This window comes from Hemitrygon akajei, chromosome 11 (assembly GCF_048418815.1).
Source record: "Hemitrygon akajei chromosome 11, sHemAka1.3, whole genome shotgun sequence".
NCBI lineage: Eukaryota > Metazoa > Chordata > Chondrichthyes > Myliobatiformes > Dasyatidae > Hemitrygon > Hemitrygon akajei.
In genome coordinates this window covers 140123423-140150734 of record NC_133134.1, presented here as the reverse complement: position 1 = coordinate 140150734, position 27312 = coordinate 140123423, and the positions used below count along the sequence as shown (strand labels likewise).

General features: G+C 38.1%; 1 protein-coding gene across 1 annotated transcript in view; it reads right to left on the bottom strand.

The window, feature by feature from the left end:
* Positions 1-27082, bottom strand: part of slc17a9b (solute carrier family 17 member 9b) — a 36390-nt gene extending 9308 nt beyond the window's left edge. Inside the window, exons 1-11 of the mRNA XM_073061812.1 lie at positions 26405-27082; positions 21147-21344; positions 19257-19396; positions 14186-14285; positions 12331-12461; positions 12112-12208; positions 4277-4373; positions 3075-3162; positions 2015-2049; positions 1805-1920; positions 1423-1478 (exon numbers count right to left, since the gene is read on the bottom strand). Coding sequence (XP_072917913.1) covers positions 1423-1478; positions 1805-1920; positions 2015-2049; positions 3075-3162; positions 4277-4373; positions 12112-12208; positions 12331-12461; positions 14186-14285; positions 19257-19396; positions 21147-21344; positions 26405-26526 — 1180 coding nt within the window. The 5' untranslated portion in view covers positions 26527-27082. The remainder of the gene's footprint in view (positions 1-1422; positions 1479-1804; positions 1921-2014; positions 2050-3074; positions 3163-4276; positions 4374-12111; positions 12209-12330; positions 12462-14185; positions 14286-19256; positions 19397-21146; positions 21345-26404) is intronic.
* Positions 27083-27312: the final 230 nt, after the last annotated feature.

The following is a 27312-nucleotide window of genomic DNA, read 5'->3' as shown; positions in this document are numbered from 1 at the left end:
GATTAGGAACATGATTTCTTGTACAACAGGCACCATATATGACAGGTCACCATGCTGGTTTAGTGGCATTTATGAAAAAAGAAATTCCAGGTCTGTTTGCAATCCATTGCATAATTCATTGTCAACATCATGCAGCCAGAAACTTCAGCCAGTGAATTTTTGCAAGCATCAACAAAATAAAACCTCATCCATTAATTAGCATGGTATTTTGCCAGTTATGCCAAGATAATGGTGAAGAGTTTGAACACTTGCTTCTTCTCACTGAAATGCATTGCTATCAAAAGGCTGCTGTTTAAAACATTTCTTTGATCTTTTTGAAACTGTGGTTGAATTATTGCTCAAAATCAACATGAGTTTGGGAAACAAGATTGAACTTTTATGTGGAGATGTGGCATACCTAGCCAATACATATGGCAAAATAAACACTCTAAATATGAAACTGCAGGGTGAGAATTTCAATGTAATCCAGGCAAAACATGCAGTCCACTTTAATTGGAAAATTATAAATATATAAGCAAAACACTGGGAGAAAAATATTCTCAAAGTTCTCCTGCATGGAAAGTATGACACTCTCTTTCACAGATGGTGATTTGTAAGAGTACTGCTTACACCTGCAGTCACAGAATAAGGATTTTCAGAATCAATTCAAGGATTTGAATGATCTGGAAATTCAAGAATAGGTAATTAATCTATTTCTTTGCAAGATGGAAGAACGAAAAGAGATTATCGAAATTCAGCATGACGAAGCAACAATGCTTTTCCAAAATGTCAGCTTTTGTGGTATGTGGCTAAATTGTCATACAAACTTTCCTGATCTTTGAAGATGAGCTAAACTGATCTTCTTTGCATTTCCATCCTCCTACCTTGTTGAAGGAGGCTTCACATCAGCGAACTACACACTCACAAAAACAGAAGCTGCTTGGACATTGTAACGTTGGGGGGGACTTAAAGCTTTTGCTGTCACAGCTTGAAGAGATATTTCAACTCTTGCTAAAAACCATCAACCTCAACAATCACACTGATATCAAAGCTGCTGTACAGTGCACAGGTACTGTGTAAGCTCAGTTTAAAGACAAATAAAAATTTAAAGCAGTATGTCTTTAAATGAGTATAAAGACATGTCGTTATACTATGGGGATGCCAGAAAGTATATTGTGCCTAAGAGGGGCATGGCAAGTATGAAGGTACTTAGGGGGGCATTGGGTTAAGAGTTTGGGAAACCTTTCCTATCCATATATCTGTCCAAATATCTTTTAAAAGTTGTAGTTGTACCTGCCTCTACCACTTCCTCTGGTAACTCAAGCTTATCAAGCTTAGGTACTTTATCATTTGTTGATAATAGTCATATGTAAACTCTTGGATTTCTGCCGACCTTTTTGGATTTATTTTACCTGTGAAAACAAATTTCCACTCGCTACTTACCAAATAGTGAGCCTGCACATGATGGTGCCAAATCTTGAACATTTACAGAAACACCACTATTAAAACAATCAAAAGGAAAATTGTTTAACTTTTATCTGGAATAAATATTAGTTCTGTACAATACCAAAACAGATTAGATAAACACAGCTTGCAATGGGATTTCATAGAATTATTTATTTGGTCAGCATTTCAAAGTTAGAAAAATTATTTAAGATTTTAAATTTTCTGTGAATACAAATTGATATACAAAAGATGGTGAATTATGCTTATGCACAGCTTTATTAGATCTTCAGAAGTTTTAAAGTATTTTTACAAAAACTGGATATATACTATAATAGGCAACCCAAGACCTGCAAATTTAACCCAATGAATCTCAGCTTACCTGTGACTGAAGGTCTGAAGTCCTAAACTAGCAGACAGAAATATTAAGGCTTGGTAATAGTTGCCTGAGTAACTCAATAATTTGGTAAAGACACTGGATAACCCCATGGCAATCACCTACACAAAAAGAAACAAATTACTTTTACTTCCACTCTCTTATGCAGCTGAACTCTGCAAAATTACTTACCGTAAAAGTTTTCAGTCATCATACCTGCATTAACTTACGCACCCTAGCAGTGTCAAACCCTGAAAAATATAAATAAAAAGAAATACTAAGGCATCAGTATTGACAAGTTATTGTACAAATTTCTCACTTGCACAGATGATTTGTTAGTCCAAAGTACTTGTTTAGCTAACATTAACAAAGGATTACATTACAACTTCAGTTTTCTTTTGATTTTTCACTTCAGTTTTTTTTTGGATTTGCGAATTTGTACTTTTATTCAGTGATTTGCATTCCCAATAACTTAAAGCACTTCAAAAACAAGCATTGCCATAAGTAATTCCAACATTTGCAAATGTAGTTAATTAAGCTACAAAATGATTTACACACAGTCATTTTATCATCTTTCCAAGGTAAGTTAGAATGAATCATAATTATTTATATTAGAATAATAAGTAACATACCTTCCTATCAAATTGTGCTTTTGAAATAAGCAATTTAGGGTAACTTAAAATGCTTGCATTTTATTAAAATACATTATCAATAATTTGAAACATAAAGAGAATTTTCAAAATACAACAGAAGTGACATTTTGCAATCCTTGTTTTGTATCTAATTGCACCCTCTTGTCAAATCGCTTCAGAACTTAAGAAATGTATATTGTCTGCAATGATCCAAATCACAATTTTACTGGTGATATTGTGCACAGTCTGAGGTGGTGGGTCAGAGAGGACAGGTACTGTGGCTAAGGAGCAGAGTGAAAGGGTACCTAGCAAGTTCAGATTCAGACTTGTGATGTGAGACAACTGGCACTGTAAGATGGGAAAGTTATTAGGAGATAAATTATTTAAAACCACAGTACTCTGCCACCAAAGGCACATTATCCAATGATTTTGAAATCAGCTGTATTTATCAAAATGCCATGTGGTTTTAAATACATTGATTTAAAATTAAGCCTGCTGATTATTTTTATATCCAGTTGGAAGATTCTAATATGCCATGAGAATTCATATGTATGGTCTTCCAGTTTTCTGCAACTGAAGACGATGGCTTTCTTTTACACTTTGTTTTACACAGTACTATAAATCAACGTAAGCTAGTTCCTCACCAAGGCTGATCAGATGATCAGTCAGAAAGCCACCAAACAAGGAAAAAGGAATGGCAACAGCCCATGGGACTACATTAAAAACCCAACCCTATATGAAAGAAAAGAAAGACAACTCTTAGCACGCAAATCCTTCAAAATCCTATCCTTCTTCAAATTAAACTCGCAAAGCTTAGTTGGAGCCTTCACCATAACATACGATTATTCAGAATATTTATTGAAGTAGAACTGTCACCAGCTCAATTGTTTATAATATATTCTCTTTATCAATCGTAAAATAAGTGGAAAGACTATATAAAATTAATGTTCATCTCAGGATCAAAAATAAATTTAATGTATTCCAAACGTATTCTTAATTAGGCATCTGGCAGCTGAAAATCTCTACTGCACAGTCAGGGTTAATTTTCCTGATGAAGCCTCGACAATTGGTGATGTACATTTCAAATTTAATGCACTCTGTATGAAATATCTGTACCCTCATGCACAAAGGATGCATCTAATGCCATGTCAGGAATATCACATGGGAAAGTTTATTAGAGATAGAAACAAGAGTAGGCTATTTTGTCCCTCATGCTTATTACATTACTTGGTAAAATCATGGCTGATTGCTTTGCGTTAATATCCAAAAATCTAAATTCTGACAAATACTTCTCTCCCAATTAGTACCTCCAGTAGATTGTTAATTGTCCTAAATTCTAACATCTGCAGCTTCTTTTGTCTCTTGAAAGATTAATATTTTTATTTAAATGAGTGAGCATATTAGATCGTGCACAAGTCTGTATTCATTGATGCCTTTCTATTTTGCTCTAGGTTTCACTATTATTTTCTACAAACTGTCTAATATTCTCCAACTGAGACACATCATTGCTTTTGCCACTATAACTCCACTAAAGCACTTCCCAAGAGCAACCCACAGAGTCTTACCCTCTCTGTGGGTCAACTGCCAAGGCTCTAGCGACCACTTCCTTTTGATGTCACAATTCAGAATGGAGTCATATCACCATGCCTCGGATTTAGAGTTGACATATGTCATTCAATGGAAACACAACATGTGATTTTGCTTGGATATTCATTCAAAAATTGCATCTTGAAGATCTCCATTTGTTGCCAGATGGAGACACGAAAGTTCTAAAAAGATTTTGCTAACATAAATATGAATTGTATTTCATAAAGTACTTTAGATTCACAGAGTAGAGGCAACATACCTTAGATTCAGGAAATAAATCATGGAAGAAGGTTGGCATCCATGACAAAAGGCAGAAAAAAGTCCCGCCCAAGCAAACATGAGCTACAATGACAGCCCTGTAGAAGAAGAAAACAAATATCAAAAGGATTACATATTGTAGACCGATTAATAGAAATAAAAAAAGGAGCAATGAAGAAGCCAAGGATGTTTAGATAACCGATACTGTGTAGGAAACGCCTTACTAAAAATAATATTAAGGAATCTTTCCAGACAATCTTGTTACAACAGGCATTCCCAGTTAGTTGTGGTGAGGAAAGAATAATTTTCCTAGCATGGCAGAGGAAAGATAATGTCAAAGACGTTTATTTTCAATTGCTGATACCTTTTCTAATTGCATTAGGATGATTGAAGTCATGACTGAAGTTACTAAAGATTTGACAAAGTAGACCGATTGTTTTTTATAATAAATAGAGAGCTCCAAGTCATAAGCATAATGTAAACAAGTGCTGTCAGGAATTGGGTAAAACACCTCCGATTCAATATTCTAGATACGTGAAAGGTGCAACCAGTTGCTATGTTGATGAACGTTGAAGATGGATAAATAGCTAGTTGAGAAAAATCGGAAGACTATAAAATAGGTATCTGATAGTACAATGTTATCTGGCTAACCATCTATGAAGACTAACTAGCCAGGGAATGAAAGATTTAGAAGTTACAATGGATAGATACAGGTCCTCTCCCTGTCATGACAGGATTCCATTCACATGACCTGTTCGTAATCCAAACAATTCAAAAGCTGAGAGTGTAATACAGATAGACAATAAGGTGCAAGATCATAATAGGGTCGACTGTGAGCTCGGGAGTCCATCCTATCATAACAGAGAATAGACAACATTCTTATATCAATGAGATAGAAGTTGTTCTTGAGCCTCATGCTTTCAGGGTTTTGCATCTGTTATCCAATGGAAAAGGGAAGAGAGAATATCCATGGTGGGTGAAGTCTTATGCTGGCTACTTTAGCTGGGCAGCAAGAAATGTAGAAAGAGTACACGGAGGGGAGACTGCTTTCTGTGATGTGTTGAGCTGTGTCTACAACTCACAGCAGTTTCTTATGTTCATGGGTGCAGCTTGCCTCACTGAACCATATGAATCCAGATACAATGCTTTTCGATGGTGCATTGATTAAATATTGGTGAGGGTTGGCAGAGACATGCAAATTCCTTCAGCCTCCTGAGGAAGCAGAGGTGCTGGTGAGCTTTCTTGTTCGTGACATCTACTCAGATGGATCCGGAAATGTTTTGGTGATATTGATTCCTAAGAACTCGAAGCTCCCAACCCACTTGACCTCAGCACCATTAATGTAATAAGGAGCATGTGCATCACCACCCCCACCTTCCCAAAGTCAATAACCATCTCTTTTGTACTGCTGACATTAAGGGAAAGGTTGTTGCCATGACACCTTGTCACTGAGCTCTCCATATCCTTCCTGTACTCTGACCCATCATTATTTGACCTAAGGTCCATAGCAGTGATCATCTCCAAACTTATAGATGGAGTTACAGAAGAATCTAGCCACACAGCTGTGAGTGCACAGGGAGTACAATAGGGTGCCGAGGATCCAGCCTCAAGGAGCACCAGTGTTGAGAATAACTATGGGGCGGGGATTGCTGCCTAACCTTACTAATTGTGAACTGTTGGTCAGCACTTTGGAATTTAATAAAATTAGGAGAGCTCATGTACAGTAGTTACACTTTTGCACAGTACTCTACATTGGTTAGATTAGGCTAGGGTTAAATCATGGGTTGCTGAGGTAGAATGGCTCAGAGGGCCAGAAGGGCCTATTTCATGCTGTATCTCTAAATGCAAACTAAAGTAAGAATTAAGTTACCACTGTTAATAAAACTTTTCATACAGGAGTTTCAATCTAAAGCTATCTTTCAGACTCATTGCTGCTTAGTAATGAATCAGAATCAGGTTTATTATCACTGGCGAATGTCATGAAATTTGTTGTTTTGCAGCAGTGGAATACATGACAGTAAAATACTATCAATAACAAAAAGTACTGTATATGTTTAAAAAAAAAGTAGTGCAAAAAGAGAGAGAAAAATAGTGAATTGGTGTCTGTGAATTCATTGTTCATTCAGAAATCTGATGCCGGAGGGAAAGAATCTGTTCCTGAAAAGTCGAGTGGGTTTCTTCAGTCTCCAGTACCTTCTCCTTGACGGTAGCAATGAGAAGAGTGTCCTTGATGCTGGGGAGGTTAGTGCCCATGATGGAGCTGGCTGAATTTACAACTTTCTGTGACTTTTTCAAACCCTGTGCATTGGCACTTCCCTATCAGATGGTGATGCAGCCAGTTAGAATTCTTTCCATGGTCAATCTGTAGAAATTTGTGAGCATCTTTCCTTAAACTCCTAATGAAATAGCACCACTGTCAATCCTTCTTTGTAATTGCGCCAATATATTGGGCCCAGGATAGATCTTCAGAGATAACTTCAGCCAGGAACTTGAAACTGCTCACCCTTTCCACTGCTGATCCCTCGATGAGGACTGGTGTGTTTTCCATTAACCTCCCCTTCCTAAAGTCCACAATCAACTCCTTGGTCTTACTGATGTTGCGTGTAAGGTTGCTAATCTATCTCAGTCCTATACACCCCATTGTCACCATCTGAAATTCTGCCAACAATTGTTGTATTGTCGGCAAATTTATAGATGGTATTTAAGCTGTGCCTAGCCACACAGTCATGTGAGTCGAGAGAGGAGAGCAGTGGGTTCAGCACACACCATTGAGGTGCGCAAGTGTTGATTGTCAATGAGGAGGGGATGTTATTTCCAATCTGAACAGACTATGGTTTCCCAGTGAGGATGTCAAGGATCCAGTTGTAAAGGGAGATACAGAGACCCAGGTTTTTGAGCTTGTTGATTAGAACTGAGGATATGATTGTGTTGAGTCATAATCAATAAACAGGAGTAGATGTGAGTGTCACTAGGCAATAGTCATTGAGGCAGCTCACACTGCTTTTCCTGGGCACTCGTATGATTATCACCCTTTTGAATCAGTTAGTAACCTCCAACTGCAACAGTGAGAGATTGAAGATGTCCTTAAACACTTCTCTGCCAGTTGGTTGGCACAGGTTTTCTACCACCCTACCAGGTACACCATCAGGACCTGACACCTTGTAAAGGTTCACTCTCTTGAAAGATGTTCTGATGTTGGCTTCCAAGAACAAAGCCAACAGGTGCCACAGGGATTCTCACAGGTGTAGTTTTATTCTCCCTTTAAAAGCATTGAGCTCATCTGGGAGTAAATCACCAGAGTGATTCATAATATTAGGTTTTACTTTGCAGGAAGTAATGGCCTGCAAACCCTACCAGAGATGACCTATATCCAATTCTGTCTCAAACCTCAATCACAATTATTTTTTTGCTCTTAAGATGGCCTTCCATAGGTCATACCTGGACTTCTTGTATAGCTCTGGAGCACCAGTCTTGAATCCCACAGATCTAGCCCTCAACTGACGAATCTCCCAGTTCTTCCTTGGCTTTTAGATTGGGTACGTTCAGTATGTTCTCAAAGACACACACTCATCCACACAGGTCTCGATGAAGTCAGTGACAACTGTGGCTTATTCATTCAGATCTGAAATGAATTCCTGAATATTGCCCAGTCCATTGACTCAAAGCAGTCTTCTAAGCACTCATTTGCCTCCTTTGACCATACCTGCTGGTGCTGCAGTCTTTAATCTCTGCCTATATGCTGGAAGTAGAAGTACAGCCATGAGATCACACTTTCCAAGTGTGGGCATGGGATGGCATCTTTGAAGATGGTATGACAGTAGTCAAGTAGGTTAGCTCCACTGGTTCCATGGGTGATTGCTAGAGATAATTGTATTGGCCACGAAGGAATTAAAATATGGAAGGAAACATCAAACTCAAATGGACAAGGACAGTAGATGTAGACAAACCAGACGTCTTTTTCTTGCCAAGTGCTTGAAGGAATGGAGGCTGCCATTTTATGAAACTGCTCTGTAACATCCATTTTGTTTGAAGAACAGATTCTTGCTCTAGGATAAATTAATCAGAGCAGTTGAATGCAGACAAAGGAGATTCTGCTATTGATCTGATAAACCTGGGATCGTTCTCAGATAAAATGTTTATTGTGTACAATGGCAGGTTTGCGGAAGTAATCTCGTTATCCTGGCCCAGAGTCAAGGTTAACTTGTTTGACTGGTTTGAACCAGAGTCAAACAGAACAAAAGAAATCACCTAAAGCACAAAGGTGTGTTGCCCTTGGACTGCACCCAATGGGAATCTGACACAGATTGGTCAGCTGACCTACAGCGAACAAGATTGAAGCACAACATTTGAACTGATGAGGAAGACTTTAAGAATGAAGACTTTAATCCCTACAAAAGATGGGATTAAATATATAGGTCCTTTGAAGATAAAATTATAAAGTAATTGGGGAAAGTAAAAATAAGTACCGTAGATGTCGGATTATAAGCCGCTACTTTTTTCCCACGCTTTGAACAGCTTTGAACACTGCGGCCTTTACTACAGTGCGGCTAATGCATGATTTTTTTTCATGCCGCCAAAAACATTTTGCCTCGTAACAGTAGACCAATAAAATCGATGAGTAGTTCACAGAGGTCCAATGAAATTGTACGATAAATCAAGCGCACTTTCACAATTAAATTATTGTAAATCAGTCATTTGTACTCACCCTCATCAACATGGAAAACACTCGAAGAAAAGCATTGTGCTGCCTTTATGGCAGTTATTTAGTTTATAATATTTTCGCTTAGTAATTCATTTGTTAGTATTTTCTAGTTGAATAAAGTATCTATCTATCTATTTGTTTTCTGTACATCCCGGGATACTATGACATCACATCCGGTTTCGCCGCGTCTTTTGGGAAATACGTCTTGCGATAAACGGGAAGGTGGGGGAGGAGCACATTAGCCGAGCACATTACCCGAGCGAAAACGCTGCTTTTAAGTTAAAGGCGATCAATAACTTTTCCTGGTAGGCTGCAGTATATATTTTTTTACGTCATTAGGAGATATTGGAATGTTGTTCGTGCACTGTTCAGTAAAAAAGTATATGCAATGTAATTTGTGTGTTACCAATACGTATGTATATTTAAAAGTAGCCGTGTTAGAGGCACGGTTCGAAAAAAAGCATTTGCAATATGTATTTGTTTATGTTACCATACGGATTTAATTAAAAGTTAAAAAATCCTCACGTGTAATATCTTTCTGTGTAAATATCTCATATTACAACGTGGGACACCTGCGGCCTAAAATCCGGTGCGGCTTGTACAAGTACAAAATTGATTTTCTTTCTAAAATTAGAGCCAGCGGCTTTTAATCAGGTGCACCCTGTAGTGCGAAATCTACGGTATTAAAATTATTTTGAACTCCATGGAGCATGTGGGGATCCTCTGATATCCAGGCAATCTTTTTCTTCTTTCTTTCTTTCTTTTTTTTCTTTCTTTAGATAAGGGTTAAGGGGGGGAGGGTTAAGGGGAGGGGGGGATCAATATTATTTTTCTTTTTCTTATTTGCCTCTTTTTTTCATTACATTTATTCTTTGTAATTTTCTAAAAAATTAATAAATAAATAAATAGATAGATAGATAGATAAAAAAAAGAATGAAGGGCTTCAAATGCAAATGGACAATAACCCCAGAGACTAACTATTGCAATGAAGACAATCACAAACAAAACAAAATCAGCTGATACTGAAAATCCAAGCAACACAAAATGCTGGAGGAACTCAGCAGGCCAGGCCCCTTCTATGGAAAAAAGTACAGTTGACATTTCAGGCCAAGACCCTTCAGCAGCAATCACAATTAATAAATATTTACCTTCCCTTTTAAGAAAATATTTCTACATGCAATAGGCCCATGATATGGAAGGAAGGCCGGAGAAGTAGAAAACACTCTCCCAACTATATCTGTGTAATAAGGGTTTTGGCCCAAAACGTCCACTGTACTCTTTTCCACAGATGCTGCCTGGCCTGCTGAGTTCCTCCAACATTCTGTGTGCGTTTTTGCAAAGAACAACAGAGACTAACTATTGCAAGGAAGAACAGAAGATTAGCCACACAGGGACTGAGAGAAGAAAAGATCAATAGTCCTGCTAATGGGAGAACTTTATTTCAGTGTTTTTGTTTGGAGAATTGGTCTGAGTGAGTATTGGTACAGAGGAAACAGTAGCATTCACGTTTTAAGTTGTTGGCCTGCAGTCAACATAGTTACTTTTTTGTTCGTACAGGGACAATAAAGTGTGAGCTTTGATGAATTAAGAGTTGCGTAGTGAGTTGCCTAACCTAAACCTGTTTATGAATAGTCAACAGCTGTTCAGACTTGTTCAAATGGCCTGGTTGAAATCTCCCTCAATGATAGGGAAGGTATCAGGATGCTCTTTCTCATCCCTCCTCCAGTGCCTGCCTGATGCTGGCCCAAGGTGGAATGTACACTGCTAACAGAGTGATGGTGAAATACTCCCTTGGCAGATAAAAAAAAGGATAATATTTGACTGCTAGATGTTCCAGGTCAGGTGATCAGGACTGAGACAGAAATGCCATGTCTGTGCACCACAAAGAGTTCATCATAAAGCATACTCCACCTCCTCTGCTTTTAAAAGACACAACTGACCTGTCTTTATGGTGAATGGTGAAGTCATCAGGCTGCAGTGCTACACTGGAAATGGCACCAAAGAGCCATGTTTCCATGAAGCAAAGTACACAGCAGTCCTTGATGTCCCTCTTGGTACTGCAATCTTGTTCTGAGGCCTTCACTTTTACTTTCCTGACAGGATAGTTAGGAGTGGAGGTCTAAAGGCCCTGCGTTTCAATCGTATCTGTAGTCCAGAGTGCTTCCCTTTTTTAAAGGGGAACTGCACTTCCAAACCGAGTCTGCTAACCAGGATCCACTGACTTTGAGTATCAATAAATATTTTTGAACTTAAGAACCCACTACTGCGACTGGGTTTCAGCTGTAGTGGTCCTAAAGGGGAATATTTGATGATTCCCATCGGAGCTGAACACAAAGCTTCACCACTTATTGCTGCCATCCTTAGAAAGTAATGGTTAGATTTAATTCTTATTCTAATTATTCTCTTGATATGAATTAGTCCAAATTAGCACTATTTCGAGATTCTGAACACATCTCAAGATCGTTTACCTGAACTGCTAACTTTGTTTATCTCTCTATGGTTGCTGCCTTACTGACTGGTTATTTCCTTCATTTTCTAATTTTATTTCTGAATTCTATCATTTGCTTTGCTCTCTGCCACAAAAGAGTTGATTAATAAAACACTTGTGACACAGGGCAAGGATCATCGATATGCATTAAGTAGTTTTCATTTTTATAAACAAGTTACTTTCATGTCTAAAAATGTCTCAAGGCAAGTCTTTACACTGTTTAAAACCAATTACATTTTCCCTGACAACAGAGCAACCATTGTCACTAAACTAACTTTTCCTAAAACAATTCCAAAACGATAAAACCTAATAAGAAAAGAAAATCATATTTTATAAAATGCATTTTAGGTGCTTCCGGCTCTTGTTGCACAAGTTATATATGTGGCAAATTTGGGTTCAACCTCCATTCCAAGGGAAGACCGTACAATCCAGGTTGATACCTCAGTGAGGAAATGAGGGCGAGTTCTTTTGCAGATGGTGAACTATGACTTTTAATATCATCCAATCTTTTAGGCAGACATAAAAGAATCCAAGACACTACTTAAAGAAGAGCAGGGGAGAACTTCTGATGTTCTCAAGTAATTAAAGGAGCAACATAAAATTCTCTCTTTCTTAAACCTCTATAAAGATTTCTGCAGTTACTTACCAGACAGGAGCACTTCTAAGTAATTTTCTCCATGGCACTTTATTGTTCTTTGAATTCACTAGTCTGTTGCCCAAACTTTCCAAAGATATTATCTGGTCTACATGACATAAATTGTTGTTATATTATCTGGTCTAAATGAAATAAATATAATTGCATAAAGGAATAGTAAATCTCACTGAGGAGAAAAATTGAGAACAGTAATAATTAATGTATATTTACCTTCCCCTTTAAGGAAATATTTCCACATGCAATAGGCCCATAATATGGAAGGAAGTCCAGCGAAGTAGAAAACAGTCTCCCAGCTATATCTGTGTAATAATATCGATCCTGCAGCTCCGATTAATAATGTTCTATAGAAATAAAAACGTTTCAGAGTTCATTAGATTACATCGTCAATCAATCACATATAATACAAAAAAGATCTCATCTGCTGTCTGAACACTGCACCCTATTCAATAGACCATGCAATATAATAAGTAAGTAATGCTTTGTAAATAATTATCAATCATAGATTTTTTTCCCACTTGAGCAATGTATTTCTTACAATTTTGTTAACACAAATGGCACATTTCACTCTATCACAAACAAGAGAAAATCTGTTAATGTTGGAAATCTGAGCATCAGACAGAAAATGCTGGAGGAACTCAGCAAACCAGGCAGCATCTATGGAAGAAAGATACAGTCGACGTTTTGGGCCAAAACCCTCCGGGAGGACTGGAGGTTTTCTCAGCAAAGGCTGAGGAATGTCCATCTCCCACCCCCCATCCTCATCACATTCTACAGGGGTTGTATTGAGAGCATCCTGAGCAGCTGCATCACTGCCTGGTTCGGAAATTGCACCACCTCGGATCGCAAAACCCTGCAGCAGATAGTGAGGTCAGCTGAGAAGATCATTGGGGTCTCTTTCCTGCCATTACAGACATTTACATTACACGCTGCATCCGCAAAGCAGACAGCATTATGAAGGACCCCACACACCACTCATACAAACTCTTCTCCCTCCTGCCATCTGGGAAAAGGCACTGAAGCATTTGGGCTCTCACGACCAGACTATGTAACAGTTTCCTCCCCCAAGACATCAGACTTCTCAATACCCAGAGCCTGGACTGACACCAACTTACTGCCCTCTACTGTGCCTATTGTCTTGTTTATAATTTATTGTAATGCCTGCACTGTTTTGTGCACTTTATGCAGTCCTGGGTAGGTCTGTAGTCTAGTGTAGTTTTTTTCCTGTGTTATTTTTACATAGTTCATTGTAGTTTTTGTACTGTTTCATGTAGCACCATGGTCCTGAAAAACATTGTCTCGTTTTTACTGTGTACTATACCAGCAGTTACGGTCAAAATGACAATAAAAAGTGACTTGACTTGACTTGACTTGACTATATGTTTCGATGCACACGTGATGAATGAATAAATATGAACCTGAGGCTGAATCAGTTAAAAATATGGTTTCCTTGCAGCTCACTATTAACCTGAAAATTTTATCCAGCAGAAATACTCTAAACTATATTCAATACAAATCAAATGTAACCTTCCTGGGCCATATCTTAAAAATAAATAGGTTTAGTACAAATGTAACACAACAATTAAGGATGCAAACTCAAGTTTGTCGATCAAAAGTTGTAGAAATTAAGACTGAATTGCGTCAACAACACAGTTAAGGGAACAGTAGTGGGAATTTGCCTGTTACTTTATTTATTATGTTGGTAGATCTAGTAAGGAACCATACTTATCTCCATTTACAACAAAGTCATTAAGAGAAATCACCAAACAGAATTTTCAGTTCAATAGACAATTGAGAATGCACAATAAATGTAGCCCATCCGCATTTATTGTTCATTACCAATTCTAATGTCAAGATTCCTCAAACAAAACAAAAATGAAACAATACTTTCATAAATGTTAGCCACAGTAATTTCAAGCCTGCAAATGTTTAGAACACATGTCTGCTAAGTTTATGCCTTGTATTCTCAGTTGCTGGTAATACACATAGTATTGTCAACAATTAGTATGACAAAGTATTTTTATCTTGGTCCCAACTTCTTGCAGTTCGCCTGTACGTTGCAACTCACCCAACTTGAGCACCTGTGCAGACAGTACTGGAGGTAAATGCTCGATCACATTCTCGCACTTTATTGGAGAATAAACTTGTAAGGGATGGATAATATACACCTAGAATCCACACAGAAAAAGAGAGATGTTATTGTCTATTGTTATTTTATTTACCTGAAAGCAATTACCACTTTGAAGGGGTTAAAACTGTTCTCAGCTTTAAAGGTACTTCAAATTTGATTTAAAGTTTTGTGCTCTAAAATATCAAATTGTGGTATTTTGACAAGAGGATATTGTGAAACACTACACCCACGAAGAATACTGTGGCTGTCATTTAAAATAAGTTCTTTCTGTGATCTGAGATTTGTCATTTCTGTGGCAAACCAGGATCTTGTTAATATCCACAAGCAAAATATACACCATGTCATAATCTATTTGTCCTTTTAAACATTCCATTACTCTGCTCTTTTTCCACATTTTGGAAAAAGTTTTTTTCTTTTTGGGGAAAAAAACAAAATTTTATTTTAATAATGTGCATATAGAAAGTGATTAAATGCCCCATAAGGTGATAATTCACATTAGTTCTCTGTTGCAGCTACAGCTGGGTTCTGAAGTATGGGAGGGGCCTGCCATCAAGATGTTAAAATGGAGAATAAAAAATAGAACCAAAACAAGGAGGACATTAGTACAATACTAACAGCAGCTTTGCAAAATACTGACAAATGCAGATTTTTTAATTATTAGAAAATAAATAAATGCTAGATGCAAAAGCAGTGATGCACCATCAATAACTCACTCTGAGACGTAAGAAGTGAGATATCGGCTTTTATTGACTGGAAGAATGAACAACACTACATCCTGGAGAATGAGGCCGGGCATCAGGCCTCAATCGCCTTTATACAGGGGTCTGTGGGAGGAGCCACAGGAGCAGTCCAGACAGGTATATGTAGTTCACCACAAGCAGTTCTCCAATTACTCAGTAGAAGTATGCACCTTGCATTATGTTACTAGACCTTAGGATAATGTAATTTAAAAGTAAGTTTATATTCTGTTCAAAATGAACAGAATATAAACTTATCAAAACCTATCAAACTCCACCTTTAATTAGACCATAATAGATTTAAACTATGAAACCTAATTATTTGTTGGTGCATTTTCTGAACAGTTACTATCTTGTTTTATATTACATAGTCTATTTATACAAAATAAAGCTCCAGCATATGGTATTTTAAAAAGCAGCCTTTACTTCACACAGTCACTGATATTTTCAAGCTTTTGAACAAGGCAATCTGCAACTAATAGAATTCCCACAAAGGACACTATCCTTAGTTGTGAAATATGGTTGCAATAGCAAATTACCGTGAATACTGAAAATATTAAGTAAGGACTGTGGATGTTGGAAATATGAAGACAGTTAGGCAGCTATGGAGAAAGAAATAAGTAATCATCAAAAATAAAGAGGAGGAGATCCCATTGAAAGTTGTAAAGTGCTGACTATATCTTCCAAGTTCACTGGAGGAAGGATGTTTCCCCGACTGAGAAATTAGACGATAAGGACTTAAAGTTGGAGAGTGCAGGATAGGCCATTTAGTATTGAGATGAGAAAGCAATTCTTCACTCAAAAGTGTGGCAAATTTCTGGAGATCTCTACCTTAGGTGGCTGTGTAGACTCAGTTCATTCAAACTAATGTTGAAGCATTTCTAACTAGAATCAGAGGTTATGGCAATAAGACAGGAAAATGGCACAGAGTTTGAAGATAAGTCAGTATCTTGATGAATGGCAAGACTCAAAGGGCTAGAGGCCTACTTCTATCATTGTTTCTATATGAGAAAACAAGAAATGGAGTTAAAGTTTCATAGTCTGATAGATCAGAACCAGAAAAAAAGGCAAATTTTTAAATGCAAATAAATGCAAAAGGAAAGAACAAAAGCGAAGTCTGTGAAAGGCCGAAAGCTAGCCGATTAAATGACACACAATGATAATACATGGTTTTGTTTGCGAATACAAGGTTTGTTGTATAATATATAAATACAGAATATTTATTCAAATTTATAGAGGTGTGTGGAGTGTGCTGGAATTTTGCGTTTAGAATGCCAATTGTCAGAAACTGTTGAATTCATGTTGACTAGAAGGTTGCAATGTGCCTAGATGGAAGATGCGGGTCTGATCATCAAGCTTCACTAGAACGGCGTGTGTGGCTAAGGACAGAGAGGTCAGAGTGGAAGTTAGATGAATGATTCAAGTTATAAGCAAATAGAAGCTTGGAATCATGCTTGCAGAATGAAATGTGTAATGAAAAAGTGAAGTTGAAAGGTCAAACAAGCAAAGTTTGCCAAAGATCAGTTTAAGATAAATGAAGTAGTTAATTAACTGGAAGCATGCACAATGAATCGACATTCCACAAATCACGATCAATTCCTGACCTGTAGAAAAAATAATATTGGCTTAATACTTTTGTGATGACAGACAGAAAGACAGGAAACACAAGAATAGCATTTAAGCAAACAAGCAAAATGAGTAAGTGACCCTAACGGACACACACATGAACTTGATACTTCTGAGAGACAAATGCTTTCAGTTTGCCTTTCCTGATGTGGCATGAGAAGAATATGAATGGGACCTTCTAAATGGATCTGGCAATATTGTATCTAATTTTAATTTAATACTCTCGAATAAGTGTGCTTTTGCCAAAGGCTTTGAATAAACCTGACTGCACTTCAGAAAAGTGCTGTCACACAGAATCAATTTGAAATCAGAATGGATCATCTAGCAACTAGTAAACATTTCCCCTGTCCAGTAAGACCCTTGACTATATCTAACCAGGTTAATCATCAATCCTTATCAGAATCTACTCTTCTACTATCTTTTACAACATTCCATTAAGACATTTTACCATGCGATCATATTGTCAATTTCATTCATTCTTACCATATATCTTCAGACACTGTAACAAGAGAGTTGTTTAACACTGAAGTAACTATGACACTCACATAACAAATAAAATTAAATGAAAAGAATCCTTACTAACATCAGTGTTTTATTTATTTATAATTTTTGCACACATTAAATGTTGTAAGTTTAAGAGAGCTTAATTCAAATTGGAGGATCCATCACGAGCAAAATACCAGCAGTGCCTTGGTAAAAGACAAGCTCAGGTTTGTTGTTAAGAAGTTTCATACTGCATGTAATAGTTACCTGGAGTAGGACTTTGATGGGCTACTGAAGGAAAAGATCTGCAACTGTTCAACAAAAAAGAGGCAGCGTAGATTTGCGGCTGAATTTTTAGGATTTCTACAAATCCCATTTCACCCATTTCTTCATCTCTAATTATTGACTTCAATTCCCATGTTCTGTTGCTAAAATTCTATAAGTTATTTGATAGACAATAATGCTTCAATAATCCTGCCTGATCTTTGGAAGGTATTTAATTATTGTTAATTTAACAGTTCCTGATCTTGGGAGCTATTTGTGTAGAATCTGCCTGTGGGTTTCAATTTCCACTCACACCCCACAGACATGCCGGTTGGTAAGATAACTGGCTGCTGTAAATGATCAGAAGCATCATGAGTGCTGATGGCATGGCAATGTGAGAGAGTGTTTCTGTGAAGGAAGTGGGGGAATGGGATTGATGGGTTTGCTGTGAGACCCAGCATGGACAAGTAAACTGAATGGCCTCCTTCTATGTAGTAAGGAATTATAGAAACATTCTTTCTCTCTCTTCTGGTATTCTACACTGTGAAAGCAGCTTTCTTTGCTTATTCTTAATGTACCTTTGTGTTTGTCCCATACCTCCGGAACTGTGGATGTTTAAAACCTGTTTCACATTTCTATCTATATCTTCACTCAGACTTTGCCACCAGTCTAGTTCATACATTTCATCCAAACATTGCAGCTCCTTCCTCTGAACTACTAGTGTCAGATCCCGAGAATTGGACTGCCACTTCTACACTTACCAATATTGTTTTAAAAGCTTTCTTTGAAGATCTTTTTTACATAAATGGGTATGAAGACAAAATATCTTAAGAGTGATAAAAAACAGTAACTAAGACTTCTTTGTGATGAAAAACAGTAACTACGACTTCTAATTTATGGTTACATTGTATGTCCATAGATAAGTACATTAAAGTTGAAGTTTCAGGAAGAGAAACCAAGCAGTAGTCTGTTTCAATATGCTTTAAATAATTTGACCAAATCAAGTGATCATTGCAAAGGAATGATCTGCTCATCTCCAGGAACCTGCATAGAAAAGGTTAAGACAAGAGGCTGATTTGCCACTTTCCAAAGTGATCTACAATTAGGCACCACTCACTCCACATCTACAGGACTCAACAAAAAGTTCCATCAACCTGGCTGAAGAATTCTCAGAGAGAGCAAATCAGGAAATAAAAATAACAGAGGTATTATTTAACCAGCAAAAGAAAAACCGAACACACAGGTGTGGCTGATAAGATAAAATTTTATAAACTATTAGAAACTATGTAACAGTTAATCACAAAATGGAAGGAATAATTAAGTTGTCACATCCCATAGCGATAATTCTGGGTTACTTTGCTATTAAAAGCTCAAGTTCACATCATTCCACAACCGAGCACTTTCAATGTTTATTTAGAGTGAGAAGAGTTTGCAAAATCCTAGACCATATCTATATAAAGTTTAATGTTGTTTAGAGAGGAAGCACGGCAACAGGCCCTTCCAGACCAATAAGCCCATGCCACATAATTACACTCTTGTAAACAATTAACCTTCTAACCTGTGCGTCTTTGGAATGTGGGAGAAAGGAAGGAAACCCACATGATCACGGTGGGAGCATATGAACTCTTTACAGAGAGCAGAGGCAATTGAATCCCGGCCGTTGGCACTCTAATAGCATTACACTACCTCCTATGCTAATGTGCAATCCCCTGTCAGCCAGCCTAACGTATGGATAAGCAGAGAGTCATGAAACCAACTCATGAACCTCAAATGTATAAAAGATAGAAGTTGCTGGGGTAGTTTTACAGGGAAGTGTCAACAATCACCTGCTGCTGCTACTACAAACTCTGCAACAACAAAAAGAAAGACACTCCCTTTCCACCACTGTTGAAACTCACCCTGTAACAAGCCCATAAGGAATCTGGATGCTGTCAAAAGAACAATCGGTGCAGAGCTCCTGTACACGAGAAGTGGAGTCAACAAGATTACTGATCCCCAGGCACAAGTTGAAAGCATAAGAATTTTGTCTCCACCTAATCTGTTTTTAAAAAATGGATAGGTCTAAGTAGAAATTCACATTAAATATGTTTAAATATCAGAGTTTCACTGAAAAAGCAATTTGCACTTTTATTAGTCATCTTTATTGTTTATGTAATACATTATAAAAGGGGATATAATTATGTGTAACATAAAAGTAACTTTAACTTTAACTCTTACAGTAACAGTAGTAAGTTCTTTCTCATTAAAAATGCATTATGAAAATGAGGAAGTTGTTAAACAGCCAATTCTGCAATCAGCTGCTTTAAATGAATGCAATGAATTTTTATTGTTTGGTGCTAGCTGCTTCCACATGTCAATGTACACACCACCATAATTACTAGAAAAAACTTCACTGGTGCCTAGGAAATATGCATTCTGTGATGTGGTAGATTGTATAGGATTTCTGGAAAGCAAATATGCAGTACGTTTATGTTCAAAGACATCATTCTGCTCAGTGCCTCTACTTTTACAATCATAAGAGCTTGTATAGCTCCAGCGTAGAGCATCGTTTAGCAATGTGCTATACAACTAAGAAAGAGCTGGTGTGTGTGTGTGTGTGTGTGTGTGTGTGTGTGTGTGTGTGTGTGTGTGTGTGTGTGTGTGTGTGTGTGTGTGTGTGTGTGTGTGTGTGTGTGTGTGTGTGTGTGTGTGTGTGTGTGTGTGTGTGTTTTTCACCCTCCAAGAGGGCCACAAACTTGTCGTAGGGTATGGAGGATTGTGTGCCTCACTGACCAAGTGAGCCACGTTGGATAGAGTCAGGACCTTGTGCTTTAACTTTTGGTAGGGTCACTCATGCCAAACAGATCCATGGGTAGAGGCCAGACTAACGTCCACTGGTCCTCCAGGTTCAGTTGTTCAGCTCATGGCCTACAACCCTGAGTGGTCAAAAAATTATTACAGAAACAGCAATGAAGAATCCTTCTATATCTGTGTGTGACAGCATGGACAGACAGAGAGGGAGGACTTTCATTGCTGACCTAAGCACCAGTAGTGTAAAGGGAAGTAAATATATATATTTGATGAAGGAAAGCAATAAAATCATATTAAAAAGGCACTGAATACATCTTAGAAAGTTATAGAACACATAATTAAAATGAAATACTTTTCTAATATGTACTTATTGATTATTTAATTAAGCTTCCCATTCATTCCTTCTCCACCAAATCCCAGCAGATGACATATCTACTATTCACATATATGTAATACCATTTTTATAAATATCCTTAGATTTCTTCTATTAATAAATATAAAGGAATTGCATTAAAATTCAAAATGAAATGTATAGAATCAATAAACATATGTGTAAAAAGTGTCTATGAACTTAGAGAAAAATAGACTGACTATTAAAAACAAGTACCAACAGATGGCCAGACCAGAAAAGAATACCTTATTCATCATATCTGTTTGAATTCTAAAACTTTTCACTACATGTAGAACAACAAGTTCAAGCCATGTAGTTGTTGTCAACTACATTTAGAAATTAAAGTTTTGTAATTAATGACCCATAGTATGTACATCTTTGTCTCATTCTCTAAAGCCAAGCATGCAGGGATCCAAAGCAGGATGAAATGCTATGCTCAGATCTTGCTTGACTGTGTTCAACCCATTTTTTCCTTCCGCAATTTAATTGCTTGTGGCTCTGCAGTTCCAATGAAGAGTAACACCTGCTCAAACAAGGTTCAACAAAACCTTAAGCAACAGATAGTGGTAAATATTCAAATATGTGCTATTTAAAATTTCCATCTCACCTGTCACTGATGTAGCCACCTAATATTTGTGTCAGACAGTAGCCCCAAAAGAAACTTCCAAGTACAATTCCAGACTGTTTCTTGTCCCAGTCGAATTGTTCCGCCATGGCAGATACACAGATGGGCAGTGTTACTCTGGCACAGTAGAGGAGGCATGTGCCACAGAACAGAAAGGGAATCCATGACTTGGCATCTAACCTGTAGGAATTAAGAAAAACCATGTGATTTCTCTATGGCAGAGGTCCCACAAACTGCAATGAGCAAAATTGTGCAAGCTATATCAATTGTGTTGCAAAGAACACAACCATGAACAGTTAACTTGTGAGAAATTAAGTGGAACACGAGTGAATCTGCAGATGCTGGAAATAAATTTTAAAAAACACAAAATGCTGGCAGAACTCAGCAGGCCAGACAACATCTATGGGAGGAGGTAATAACGACGTTTCAGGCCGAAACCCTTCATCAGGAGAAATTAAGTGGATTTATTCTGAAAATAGAACTGACATTGTTGATGCTATAGAGTGGCAAATACAGTAACATCTCAAGGGAAAAACCTTCCAGTCTGTACTCATAACAGTCACACTGCTTCCATTTTCCCTACTCCCACTTTAATTTCCACAGGGTGGTGTTCAATTCAATGTCATCTTTTTATTTCAAATTCCTTCAAGCGATCTGCACTTTGCAGCCTGGTCCAAGTTTAATGGACCATCCCTCACTGCCCTTGAGAAGATCATTGTGAGCTGCCCTCATGAAATGCTGCAGTCCTTGAGATGTGGGCACAATGCTGTTAAGGAGAGAGTACCAGGATCTTGACCTGGCGACAGTGGTATACTTGATTGATAAAGTTACAGCTGTGGATGTTGTCTACATAGATTTTAGTAAGGTGTTTGACAAGAATGTGGCAAATTTATCAAGAAGATTAAGATGCATTCAATCCATGGTGACTTAGCTGTTTCAATTTATAATTAAAACAGAGGGCAGAAGTAATGGGATTAATTCTTGCTGAAGTTGTTCTTCAGGGATCTGAACTGGAACCTCTGCTTTTCCGATATATGTAAATGACCTGGATGGATATGGGGATGGGTGGGTTGGTAAGTTTGCAGGCAATACAAAGATTGGTGGTGGGCTGGATGACGTAGAAGATTGTAAACCAAACAGCAGCAGGATTTAGATCAGTTGCAAATATGGTTGGAGTAATGGCAAATGAAACTTCGTCTGGCCAAATGTGAATTGTTGCACTTTGGGGAATCAAATGTAAATGTACAGTATACTGTTAAAGGCAAGATCCTTACCAGTACTGATATACAGTGGAATCTAGGGGTCCAACTCCATAGCTCTTTGAAAGTGACTGCAGGGGTTGATAAGGTGGTAAAGGTGATTGCTTTTATTAGTTGAAGCACTGAGTTCTCGTATTGGGTAGTTGGAGGGTACTATGCAATGCACTGAGGATACAGGCGAACTTTTTCTATACTGAAACACCATCAATGTGGGCAGTGTGAACAGCAGCAGAAGTGAAGCAGCTCATAAAGGGATGATTAAAGCCTAAAATTTATGAACGAATAAAGACCACACGCACTGAAGATTCTTAGTGAAACAAACAAGGAGAGAAAAAAAGGACTTTACTGAAACACTAATCGGATGCTTCTTACAGAATGCCTATAAAGGTGGCTTTACTTTTAAGGATCTCGGTAAGTTGCTATACAGGAAGGGTGAGAAAGGCAGGTTACAAATGAGTGCACCAGGAAGGAAATGTGATTTACACCATTTTTCATTTCATGAAAATATGACTGATAGGCACAGTGGGCCAAAGCACTAGTTTCTGTGGCTGTGTATCTCAAAGTTCAACGTAAATTTATTATCAAAGTACATATATGTCACCATATACAAACCTGATATTCATTTTCAAGTGGACATACTTGGTTAATCCAGGAAGCATAATAGAATCAATGAAAGACTGCACCCAACAGGGCGGACAAAAGCCAAGGTGCAGATACGAACACGAGAAAGAATGTATGTATGAATGAATGAATGAATGAATAAATAAGCAAGCAAGTAAGCAATAAATATTAAGAACATGAGATGTCCTTGAAAGTGACTCCATTGGTTATGAGAACATTTCAGTGCTGGAGCAAGTGAAGCTGAGTAAAGTTATGTTCCTGAACCTGGTGGTGTGAGTCCTGAGGTGCCTGTACCTTCTTCCCGATGACAGCACTATGGGGGTCCCTGATGATGGATGCTGCTTTCCTGTGAGCCTGCTCCATGTAGATGTGTTCAATGGTGGGGAAGGCTTTACCCAAAATGGACTGGGCCATTTTCCTTTCAAGGGTATTGGCGGTTCTCTAAAATATGAACTCAGAAAATAGTTTAGAATATCTATTGCAAAGTTAAGATTAGGAGATGTTGCTTTGTGAGAAGTAGTAGAGACACTGAGTAAGCTTACTGCCTTTGCATGATCAAAGTTCTGGATTAGAACTGTTGGTGAAAGTAGGTTTTGGTAAGTGAGCTTCTGAAACAGTTCCATTCCGATCCCAATTCACAGAGAATCCAAGGTCAGAGTTTTAGACCATTAGGTCATAAGACATAGAAGTGGAATTAGGCCATTCAGTCCATCGAGTCTGCTCCACCACTCCATCATGGCTGATTTATTATCCCTCCCAACCCCATTTTCCCACCTTCTCCCAGTAATCTTTGACAGCCTGACTAATCAAGAACTTATCAGCCGCTACTAAATATACCCAATGACCAGGCCTCCAAAATCATCTGTTCCCACAGATTCACTACCCTCCTGCTAAGTAAGTTCCTCATCATCTCTGTTCTAAATCCCTCTATTCTGAGTCTGTTCCCTCTGGTCCTAGACTCCTCCATTACAGGGAACATCCCATACACATCCACTCTATCGAGGCCTTTCAATATTCCATAGGTTTCAATTGGATCACCCCTTATTCTTATAAACTCCAGCAAGTACAGCCCCAGAGCCATCCAACGCTCTTCATACATTAACCCTTTTGTTCCCAGAATCATTCTCGTGACTTCCTCTGGACCCTCTTCAACGCTAGTACATCCTTTCCTTGATAAGAGCTCAAAACTGCTTACAACACTCAAAGTGTAGTCTGACCAAAGCTATATAAAGCCTCTGCATTATATCCTTGCTCTTACATTCTAGTCCTCTCAAAATGAATGTTAACATTGCAGCTGCCTTCCTTACCATTGACTCAACCTGCACGAATCCTGCAGAAAGACTCCCTTGTGCAAGATTCCCTTTGCATCTCCAATTTCTGAGTTTGCTCCCATTTAGAAAAGTCTACACCTTTAGTCCTTCTACCAAAGTGCATGATCATACAAGTCCCTACACAATATTCCATCTGCCACTTCTTCCCTCATTCTCGCAACCTATGTCTTTCTGCAGATTACCTGCTTCCTTAATAATAACTGCTCTTCAACCAAACTTGGTTACAAAGCCAGCACTTCCATCATCCAAATCATTGACATATAACATGAAAAGAAGCAGTCCTAACACCAATGTCTGCAGAACACCACTAGTCACTGGCAGTCAACCAGAAAAGGCTCTCTTTATTCCCACTCTTTGCCTCCTGCCAATCAGCCAATGCTCTATCCATTCTAGTATGTTTCTTGTAATACCACAGGCTCTTATCTTGTTAAGCAGCTTCATGTGTGGCACCCTGTCAAAAGCCTTCTGAAAATCCAAATAAACAACAACTGTTATTTCCTAGAAGAATTCCAACAGACTTGTCAGGCAAGATTTCCCATTAAGGAAACTTTGTTGACTTTGGCCTACATTATCATGTGCCTCCGAGTACCACGAAACCTGAGCCTTAACAATAGACCTATAATTTTCTTTCTTCTGCCTCCCTCCCTTCTTAAAGAGTCCTCTCGTTCCCAAAATATTCCCTAATATTTGCTATCTATATCTGGTCCTCTAGATTTTAAGGAAATAACTATTTATTATCATCATGGTTTAGTTTAATTTTCAAAAATTCTAAAATGTTATTTCAACTACTTAAAAAAGGTAACTATTGTCAGATGCTAAAATTCCTCATCCATGACTGAACAAACAGTTCAATTTAATTATTAAAGGAATTGAGTAAAATATAGACATTCTAGTAAGTTGAGTCATGAAAAGTAAATGGAGTTTAAACCCCACTTTATGGATTAAAAATTGAACAAACTTAGTCTTATGAGGATAGGTTGAGTGGGCTAGCACTTTTCTCCTTGGAGCAAGGGAAGATAAGGTGACTTGGTGGAGGTGCACAAAAAGATAGTAAAGACCTTTTTCCCGGGGCATAAATTGCAAATATAATACGCATAATCTAAAGATGATTGGAGGAAAGCATGGGGGGGGGGGAGGGATGTCGGAGGTTTTTTTTATACAGAGAGTGTGGGTGTGTGGAATGCCCAGCCAGGAGTGGTGGTAAAGGCAGATACATTAGGAGTATTTAAGAAACTCACACATGAAGGATGGAAGGATGGCGGGCTCCATAGGAGGGAAGGGTTAGATTGATCTTAGAAAACGTTAAAAGTTGTCACAATATTGTGGGCTAAAGGGTCAGTACTGTGTTGTACTATTCTATGTAAATGACAAAGCCAAGATTCAGAAACAATAAACAAACAAGAAAACTGTTAACCTAGATTTGACATGTTTTCCATTTGAGTCAAACAGAACTTTCATTAATGAAACAGCCTTTTCAGATCAATACTGTACATCCACACCACAAACATGGCTCTTCACAAATATCTCCCACTCCATTGTATCGATCCCTTTCTCCTTTATGTAGCTCAAACGTATTCACTTCCAACAGCTCCCTAGTCTACTGAGTTCCACACTCTTACCACTCTTGATCTAATAGTTTCTCCCGAACTTGGCAATGGATTTGATGGTATCTGATTCATTTTTATGACCTGGATATCAGTCCACATCTGACCTTCAGAACCCTTTAATTCTGAAGATCTCTATCAAGTCACTCCTCAAGACGCTTTTTGCCACAGTCTCACCAGCTCAGCTTCTCCTGATGGGTATATAGTATATTCTTGGTTCAGGTACAAACCTCGCCAACCTTTCATTTTACATTTCATAACCCTATAATCCTTCGCATTGTACGAGGATCAGACTCAGGCAATGGCGTCTTCTTGAGACTTATAACACATTGGCCAATCAGCAGAATAGGCATTACCTGCTACTTACCGATAACTTTCCGAATAAATAAACATTTAGTTTTCAGCTACGTAAGTACCTTACTTACTTTGACCAGTACGTCCCATTGGAGCGAATCCTGTTGGCTGGTAACTCAGTTTCTGAGTTCCCTGGAAGCTTGAAGCCCATGCTAGCATTTTTCTCGCCATTATCATACACAGCAAAAGCCATCAATTAAACTTTACAAACAAAACCATCACAGATTTTTTTTCCGTAGGAAGCTAACTATTGATCATCGACCACTTTCGCTTTCGCTTGAGTGATTTTTTTAAATTAAAATTCAGTTCAACTTAGATCGAGTCACATCTGAAAACAAATACGCCTGTTCTTCTTTCGATCCGGATCTGTTTGTCATACGTGTCATTTTACACAGAAATCTATTTCAGGACTTCCGGGTACACCTAATTCAGTTTCACGACTTCCGGGTAGTTATTTCTTGCGGGCAGGAAACCAGAGAGATGGCAAATGCGAAAGAGACTCTCATTTTCAGGCGCAGTTCCTGGGCACCGAACCGTTGCTCAGAGCTCCCCTGCCTTACTCAGCGTATTCAGGCACCGGCAGAATCCAAGCCTAGCTGGTGCAACCTCGTTATTTATTTATTCCAGTAAGCGATGCCACAGTGTTCTTCACATAGAGCTTATAACTTAATAAGTAAACTCAATCACGAATGTATCAAATATTACATCTGTACAGACCATAGAATGTTCAGCATCGCTCATTGTGCGGTGGCGTCCATATAGCTACATACAAAGGACAAAGCTGTTCTCTTCCTGCTGCACGGGGAAGTTTCTGTCACATGCAGATATGCAGTATCCAGCAAATCGATGAAAAGGTGCTTTTGATTCTTGGAATGCAAACGTTGAAAGGTTATAAAAAGGAAAACAAAATAATGTTTCCATTGGTTTAAGCGTATCATTTAATCACACTGCACATCTAAACCAACCGTTAGCTTCCGGG